At 40.3% G+C, this 9,202-nt stretch overlaps 1 protein-coding gene across 2 annotated transcripts in view; it reads left to right on the top strand.

The window, feature by feature from the left end:
• ano5b (anoctamin 5b) overlaps nucleotides 1–7,775 on the top strand; it is a 44,716-nt gene extending 36,941 nt beyond the window's left edge. For both annotated transcript variants that reach the window (XM_088413224.1, XM_088413225.1), the window contains 9 exons: nucleotides 1–75; nucleotides 169–394; nucleotides 487–665; nucleotides 749–846; nucleotides 3,295–3,425; nucleotides 3,592–3,797; nucleotides 3,931–4,118; nucleotides 4,964–5,069; nucleotides 5,163–7,775. In XM_088413224.1, the coding sequence (XP_088269350.1) occupies nucleotides 1–75; nucleotides 169–394; nucleotides 487–665; nucleotides 749–846; nucleotides 3,295–3,425; nucleotides 3,592–3,797; nucleotides 3,931–4,118; nucleotides 4,964–5,069; nucleotides 5,163–5,387 (1,434 nt within the window). In that variant the 3' untranslated portion in view covers nucleotides 5,388–7,775. The remainder of the gene's footprint in view (nucleotides 76–168; nucleotides 395–486; nucleotides 666–748; nucleotides 847–3,294; nucleotides 3,426–3,591; nucleotides 3,798–3,930; nucleotides 4,119–4,963; nucleotides 5,070–5,162) is intronic.
• Nucleotides 7,776–9,202: the final 1,427 nt, after the last annotated feature.

Here is a 9,202-nt window from a genome sequence, read left to right on the forward strand (position 1 = left end):
GAAATGGAACCATATCTTCCCGTGAGCAGCAAGTGTGCTCGCTTCTGCCTGTCTGGGGCCACTGTCATCTTCTGGGTAATTTGAATGTTTGAGGTCAACAGTTTATTTATTTGCCAGGCCTCATCCCACAGTCCTGAAAACACACTTTTGTTGGTGTGTTCTTCACAGATATCACTCATCCTGGCCTGTATTATTGGGGTGATAGCGTACAGGCTGGCAGTGTATGCGGCCTTTGCAAGCATCATTAAAGACCCCATGAGAAAGATTCAGGTGGTGGGCAGGTTCATCACACCTCAACTGGCTACCTCTGCCACAGCATCTTGCATCAACTTTGTCATCATCATGATCCTCAACTTCTTCTACGAGAGGGTGGCTGTCTGGATTACTGATATGGGTATGTTTACGACATGGTACTGCCCAAACTTCACAAACTGGTTTGATGTTGTGATGTTCATAGTGCTTTCTCCAAACATGTGCTTCCCCCAGAGATCCCAAAGACCCACCTGGAATATGAGAACAGGCTCACTATGAAGATGTTTCTCTTCCAGTTTGTCAACTATTACTCGTCTTGCTTTTATGTGGCTTTCTTTAAGGGCAAATTTGTGGGGTTTCCTGGTGAATATTCATACATGTTCGGGAAGTGGAGCAAACTGAGGAACGAAGAGGTGCGCAACTCCAGTTTTGAAAACAAAATGTCTTTTTCTTGAATAAAACTCCTTCTATGTGTTTTTTCTTTTTGCTGTTCTAGTGTGACCCCGGAGGCTGTCTTATAGAGCTGACGACACAGTTGGTGATCGTCATGGCTGGAAAACAACTGTGGGGGAACATCCAGGAAGCACTCCTGCCGTGAGTTCATTGAATCTGAATTCCCTCACTCAGTTTCACATGGAATTATTTGCCAATTTTACGATAACGATGCACTGAAGATGCACACATGCCCCACTAGCCTCTTAGTGAGACACACCTGCATTATCTAATGAAAATCTAAACTCTTGTGCAGCCATATCAGGTTGTACAAATATTTGAAACACCCTTAAAGGGCCCATATTATATATTATTGATGTAGCTTGTTTGAGAGTTTGACACCAGGAGCATTAAGAGGACAACACAAAATCTTTCATATTTTTCTAGAAGAACACATCAGTGCACAGAGCCTGAAGCCTTGCTTTCACAAATAATATACCCAACGTTCTGCTGGGAGTACGCTCAACAATGAGCTATACTTTTGTATCGTTACCTGGGTAAAGATATCATATTATTAGAGCCTACTGTTAGTATAATACAGTGCAAGTTCTTACACCTTGGACAGCATTTGGTTTTTTTTTGTTTTTTTTTTTCTTCCTTTATTTAACCAGGAGAAATCCAATGAGATATACATCTCTTTTGCTAGGATGTCCTGGAGAGGAGTTTACAGAAACCAAAAGTAAACAAAGGTTCAGAGGGGAGGAAAGGAGGACAGATTAAGAAAAGAAAAGAAAGAAAATAGTAATAATGATAAGGAAAAACAAAAATGTTAATGGCAGCAGTCAGTACATTCAATTATTTGCATGAGCAACTAGTAACAAGGAGTTTGGAGACAGCATGTTTGAATTGAGCAAAAGGTAATGGGAGAGCTGAGTTTCAAGTGGGCTTGCAAATCGTTCCATGCCCATGGACCAAAATAGGACAAACTTTTTCTCAGTCCTAATAGTGGGAACCTCAAAACACAGCCAACTGTTTGACCTGAGGTTTAAAGTGGAATGAACCTTTTTAAATTTGCAGCAGATGTATTGTGGAAGGGTACTAGAAGCAGCTTTATAAGTCATATGATACCAGTGTGATAGTCTTCCATTGTTGAGGGATGACAGTCCTGTGAGGGAATATAGGATGCAGTGGTGGGTTCTGAAGGATGAATTTGTTATAAATCTCAGGGCGGAGTGATAAATAGGATCCAATTTTGCCAGGGTATTGGGATATGCTATTTTATAGATTGTGTCGCCGTAATCAAGCTGTGATAGAAATAGGCTTTTGAAAAATGCAAGAAGCCAAGTCCACGCCTGTTTTTGAAATCTAAGGGCGTCAAGAAATCGTGTGGGTCATTTACCGCAGTAGGCTCTGGAACTAAGTTGTTGTCTAGTAAAGCAGGAGAACTGAGAACCGGTCGGGTAGTTTTTAAAGAGGTAGTGCAAGCAACAGGTGTAAGTGTAATAAGATGGCAAGAGTTATGTTTTGCAACAAGAGCAGGTGATTTATACGGTCTAATTGTAACTCGTACTGGGATGGTTTTAGGTGTTGCGGGGCTAAAACACTGGAGGGCGGGGCTATGTGGCGTTACTGTTAGTCATGGACATGAGCGGATGGCCAGTTCAACATTAGAGGTTGGGAGGCGGGAGCCGTCAATTTTAGGGTGCAAGCCATCTCTTTGCAAAAGATATTGTCTATTTAAGAATGAGGTCAAATCATCAACAAAAGTGCTTCTCTGACGTGTACAGAAGCCTTTTAACCAGATATGGAATTGGTGGAGACGACTAAATTTCTCGTCACCGAAGCAGGGCGAGGGCAACGGACCGGAAACTATCAACTTTTTACAGGTGTCCTTCAGTGTGTCTGCAAGGCTGATGAAGTCCTTTTCGAGGGCTTCTGACTGTTGAAACTTAATGTCATTTACACCCGCTCCCAGAACCAAGGTGGAGGCGCTTGTGTGCTGTGAACTTAATTGCAGTGAAGCGGTTTTGATATTTTTCACAGTTCTGCCATCGCTAAGTGCTACATGTCTGACAATAGACGTGCCGATTACCAGCAGGGATGGGGGACGCAACGTTTTAGAATGGCAATCTACAAGGGACAGCCGGGTGTTGTTGTCGGTATTGTTATAAAGCAATGCCGGCACAAAGCGAAACTTACACGGCAGGGCTCCACAGCGGGAGCCCAGTGCAACTGGAGAATGCTCAGTAAATCACCCGTTAGTGAAGTACATGAATGTCAGAAGCCGGAAATAAAAACTTACCGGCAGAGGCCCAGAACTGGGCATTGAACACGTCCAATGAGATAGATGTATGTAATTCCAAAAGGTTTTTCCAGGTTAAAAGGTGTAGAACCCAAGATACAGGGACAGGGTCCGAAAAATAAATAAATAAAATTTCACGGAACAACAAGAGGGAGGAATAGGGCTAAATGGATAAAAATGAGAGAGAGGGAGAATCAGCAAAGACGCCACCGAGGTCAGCGGACGCCATGCATGACTCATAAGGCTAAACAGTAGAGTGACTGAACAATATTTTGAAATTTTGCCCATTTCTGTCGACTTCTTGATAGGCTGATGCGTAACTGGTGGAGTAGCAGAAAGGGGAGGCACCATCCTGAGAACCATTATAGCCGCTGGGAGCAGGACCATGTCCTCCAGAACTTCAGCCAGCTGGGATTGTTCTATGAATACCTAGAGATGGGTCAGATGATTATTTCTCATTAACTTAATGAAAAAAATAATCAGATGAACGTTTTGTATCTGTTCCATGTTTTAAAGAATTACTATGCTGTTACTTACAGGTTGCAATGTAACCTTCAATTGTTTCCTGTGTTGTGTTTCTTTTCACCCTCCCTGGCTCCTCTCAGTGGTCCAGTTTGGTTTCATCACTCTGTTTGTTGCGTCCTTTCCTTTGGCGCCACTTCTGGCTCTGTTCAACAACATCCTGGAAATTCGGGTGGACGCCTGGAAGTTCACCACTCAGTTCAGACGACCTGTGGCATCCAAAGCCAGAAACATCGGCGCTTGGCAGGAGATTCTCAATGCTGTTGCCATTTTGTCTGTTGTTACCAATGTATGTTTGAGTGTTGGAACATTATTTTGCTTTGTGAAAAGTGCAATGAACGCAATATCCAATTATTATTCGGAGGTCCTTATTTTGCCATCTTTTTCAACTTTTTCAACTTCACATTCTCGTGTGATTTTAGGCATTCATAATGGCGTTCACCTCAGACATGATTCCTCGTATGGTCTACCTGTATGCATACAGTAAAGGGACCTCAATGAGGGGTTACGTGAACAACAGCCTGTCCATATACAACATCTCCCAGATTCACGACCGCAATATGCCAGAAGAACAAGACAACTGGCTTGATAATTCAACAGTCACTTGCAGGTATTAAGCCAATGTGATGAAGTCAAAGGCCTGGACGACAGGGTTGTCATGGCTGACTCTTAGTCCAGATGGTTCTAGACTTGGCCGTTCCCCTGCACTGTGGATTAGGCAAAGGTTTTCTCCTATTTGTCGACTCAGTGGCAGGCTGATGAGTGGCCCACCGTTTTTCATGAGTGCTCCTGAATGGCTGCAAAGGACACAATATGAGTTTCTAAATATATTTCTGTTTTCTTAATGCTTTTCTCAAGGCACGTATGTGAAGTAAGATCCTGCCTTCAACCTTTAAAAGAAGGGAGGGGTGGGGGCTGAGTCCAAACTGAAAATGAAGCCAACTTAGTGCCACCAATGCGGACAAAACTTTTAACTCACAGGTGTCAAACTCCAGTCATCGAGGACAGGTATCCTGCAGGTTTTTTGGTTTTCTCTCCTAAACATACCTGATTAGGATCATTTTCAAGTTCCCAGAGATTACTAATGAGGTAATCATTTGAATCAGTTGTGTTGAGGAGAGAAAACCGGAAAACCTGCAGGATACCGGCCCTCTAGGACTGGTGATCGACACCTATGTTTTAACTGATTATTCTAAATTGCCTTGATAGGAACTTGATTGTGAATCTTTGTTTCGTTATATATATATATATATATATATATATATATATATATATATATATATATATATATATATATATATATAATATAATATAATATGTGTGTGTGTGTGCGTATTTCTATATGTAACTGTTTTCCAAATGGCTATCGGAAAAACTCATTCAAACAAGAAAGCCAATCGTGAGCTAAGAGTTTTTGTACACGTCTGCATATAATTCTTTGTTGGCTTTTTCCAGATACAGAGATTACCGCTACCCGCCAGGCCACTACAGAGAGTACACTCATACTATGCAGTTCTGGCATATACTGGCAGCCAAAATGGCTTTCATCATCATCATGGAAGTAAGAGACTGACTTATTCCTTCTTTCAAATAATTGCAGGAAAAGGCTTAGTATTGTTATTGAGCTTGCCTTATGATCCCTCTCCCTATGCAGCATGTGGTCTTTGTGGTGAAGTTCTTTGTGGCGTGGATGATTCCAGATGTGCCCTCAGATGTGAAGGCACGATTTAAACGGGAACGCTACCTGATTCAAGAATATCTGCATAATTATGAGGTAGAGAGACTTAAACTGCAGCTGAGTGCCAGCTTCATCACGGAGCCCCTCTCAGAGATGTCCCCTGTGCCGGACAAGCATGAAATGTTGTCAGAGTGCCTCTAGCTGCCATTTCACATACCACAGCGGACAGGCTAAGAAAGGGAGTCCTGAGCTTGTTTGTTTACCTGCTGATGGCATATGTCTGCAAGGGCTTATGTGTTTTGGCAAAACCATGCTGGCCTTGTTTCTTGTTTCATGGGCATCATCACCTGCTGTAATTGATTCCTATATTAGGATCCGAGCAGACATACTTGTAGTAGGGAAAAATGTCATTGCAATGAATATTTCACATTTGCTTCTCAAATGCATGTAGTGTATCAGTGCCATAGAAAATATGAAGGAGTTCACGTGAAAATGAACAAGATAAACAATTGTGCAATTCTCCATATCATGCCTTCTTCCTTTTTGTAGCCCACACCTAAGAAAATCATGTATGTATTTATGGATGTGCGGATAAAGCGAATGACATTTTAATAACCCTTTTAAAAATTTTAATATATTTGTCCCAGCATGTGATACTTGTAAAGAGGGTACGGGATGAATAACTGAATTTCTCAGAAAAGCTGTTGTATGTAGAATAGTCGTGGTGAAAAGAAGTCTTGTCGTTGTAAAAAAGTCGTGCTGTATTTCTGTCGGTCTTAGATCCTTGAGCTTACGGTCACAAAAATGATATGTATCAAAACATTTACAGTGCCTTGAAAAACTATTTGTATCACATTTTTGGGACCTTAAATGCACAAATGAGTGTATTTTGGGGGGATTGTATGTTATATTAGGTGATACTACAAAATACCACGCCGACAAATACGATACAAATTTTAGCCCTCGTGTGCCCCTCCCAGTCCCAAAAAAGCAGCCAGTCAACCAAAAGTTTTTTTGTTTTTTTTTTTTAAGGGTCAAAGTTTTGAAATGCCTTCTACAAGGGCATGCGCTTGCTCGTTTAAGAAGGATGTGGTTTAAATCAAATATGAGCAAGGAAATATGAAACGTGAAGATGAAAATATGATTTTGATGGCCATTGCAAAGTTGGTCGACCTGCCTCAATGCAGTGCACATTTGGTGTGAATCATTCAATGGGGTTGACTCCTGTATGTCGGAAGAAACAAATAAAAACAAAACTGTCGAACCATTATGAAGTCATCAAAATTGTATTTTCTTTGTGGCCAAATGCATTCAGGATATAAAATCCATGATAATACTTTCTTGTCACTGCTAGGCCACGCCAAATGGCAAATCATCTTTTATTGACACAAACAAATCCTAAATCAAAACCCTCATTGCAATTTGACATAAAAAAACACACAGGTAGCAACAGTAAAACACGCAGGAATGAACTCTAAGCTTAATAGGAACGTTTTTTGTTTTGATTTCGTTTTCTGTGTGTGTTTGTTTTGTTTTTTGCGGGTTGGTGGGGCCAAAGAATTGTTTTTTTCACAATTTAATCTATTGAAATGTCAAACATCCTCACATTTTAAAATGTTCAGATTTGAGATGATGTCCTTACCTGCTTTTGGAATTTACTTTCCAGTGGTCATTCAACATGTCCTTTAAGTTTTGAAACTCTATCTTTTTTTTCCCTATGGAGAGAGAGAGGGGAAAACCTTTTCGGATATTGCAAAAGACTTGAGATTGGGATGGAGATTCAGCTTCTAACTAGACAGTGACGTTAAATTTAAAGTTACAGAGCTGCAACGAAATCGCTTCAAATACCATGAGCTTTTTTTTTGCAATCGTTCAATGTCTACTTGTTCAAAGAGGGTGGAGCTACGATATTCAAGGGGTATATGAAAAGATTATAGACATTGTGCAGAAGAAGTATTGATGCATGTCCCAAACAAAAGAGTGTGTCTATACTGGGACAAAAGCACTTCAGCACCGTTGGATCAAGTGTTCAGCCCTTGTTCAAATCTTTTATCCCTCTTAGTTTCCTGATGCTTAAAATTTATCGTTACACCACTTGTAAAACAAATGATTTGCAGCTGTAATTGCAGTGTAAAACAGTTATGTAAAGTTGTGATGGAAAAGGATGGCGTTTTATTGACAATGTTTTCCATCCCACTTCACTATAATGTGCTGTGTAACGTTCTTCATATAAAATCTCTCGAACGTTTGTGTTTGTAAGGTGGCAAGATGCCAAAATGTTATAAAGAGAAATACTTCTTCAAGGTACTGTGAATGGGATATACAGCAATGGTACTGTAAACAGTTTGTATATTTTTTGTTACATTGTTCCACTTGGTAGGTGGCGATGGATGGGATTCACACAATGATGGTGACTGCAGCAACAGTGTGTTGCTTGTTGGACGAGTGCAATATTATCGCTCCCACTGCAGAATAAATGAAAATGAAAAGCTTTTTTTTTTTCTTTCTTTCTTTTTGGTCGCAATTTAGACATGTGATGGAAATGTATTTATTGTGTTACCTGCTTGAATAAAATGAGTGTTTCTCTTTTCCCGTGAAATTATTCCTTTTTCACTCTGCATTTAATTGTCTAAAACTAGTTGAAGTCTGCCCGAGACGAGGGGCCTCCCTGGTAGAAGCTGTTAGCTTTTAACTGAACATGATCGACATTTTTCCTGTGGACATAAGCCTCAGGGCTTTTGTATTGTTGTATTTGAAGATAGACTCCAAAACAAAAGCCATTGCGGCCGAATGTAGCAAATGAAGCCGTCAAATATCATCAAAAAATGCTTGTTGTTGCCATTCTACCACCTCATGTTAGCGATGCAATCCAAGTACAAAATAAGACTTTACCTATATTTTGTTTGGGCACAACTTGCCTCGCATCGAACAGATTATCCAAGTTTGCAGTCCAAGAATGGCAAATCGAGATTTGCACCGCCCCAGGCAGTTTTATGTTGCCACTGGCCTATTTCGCCCAAGTTGAATATAGGTATTGGATTTACTGCAGTTTTTTCCACGATATTATCGGTCTGTAAGCTAAAAATGCTAACCTGTATGCAGTGTAGGGAGTAATGCAGGACAAATGTCATGTAATTACTGTAATACACTGCAAAATGTTACGCATTACTAAAGTAATATAATTCCTGTAATCCATTTCCTTTTGCTGTAACGCGGTAGTGTGATGAATTACACACAAATAAAAAATAGTAAAATGTTACTCGGTACAATTGAGAATAACATGATATGCATTACAGTTGATTTTTAACCTAAAGGTGGTGTTTTTGTTTTTTGTTTTTATATTATGATTCCCAAATTCACCAAAACACCTGAGATCGGAGGAAAAACGTCTGGGGCGATACCCCTACTTTCTTTAGTACCTGCAACAAATATATTAAACATTAACAAATCAATCAAGATTAATACACACTACAGCAGAGATGAGTGCGACGGCGGCAGATGACAGGTTGAATATGGACAATATGTACACAAAATGTAACTACGTCCACTACTTTGAGTTTGTCAGAGATTAAGTCAAGAAGAATATAATAGTTAGGTGCACTTTGTGTGTGCGACACCTAAAAAGCTGTCCACTTCACAAAATAGAACCGGTAATTTGACAAATCTTTTTGAGCCGAGCCATAGTACCGTGAAGTTAGCAAAAGAAAACGTGGAGGATTGAGAGTGGGGATAAAACGAAGCAGGCCAAATTATTGTTCTCTCGCTCAGGGTTGCCTACTTCTACCTCAAGAGGTTAGTGGTGGAGTGGGTATGTCGTACGTAGTACAGGGGATATGCCAGCATTTTGGAGCTAGCAATAATGACAAGGTAAGCTATCACTAATTTTCACTGTACAACTGCTATGGTCTATAAATAGTTGCGGTCAATGTGTATCAAGATGAAGCATACAAAAAAACTCTTCTTAAACAGTTAAAGACAATAACGATGATGTAGGCTAGCTGCTAACACAGAAGCCA

The sequence above is a fragment of the Hippichthys cyanospilos genome, chromosome 4, assembly GCF_059441005.1.
Source record: "Hippichthys cyanospilos isolate Australia breed blue-spotted pipefish chromosome 4, RoL_Hcya_1.0, whole genome shotgun sequence".
Taxonomy (NCBI): domain Eukaryota; kingdom Metazoa; phylum Chordata; class Actinopteri; order Syngnathiformes; family Syngnathidae; genus Hippichthys; species Hippichthys cyanospilos.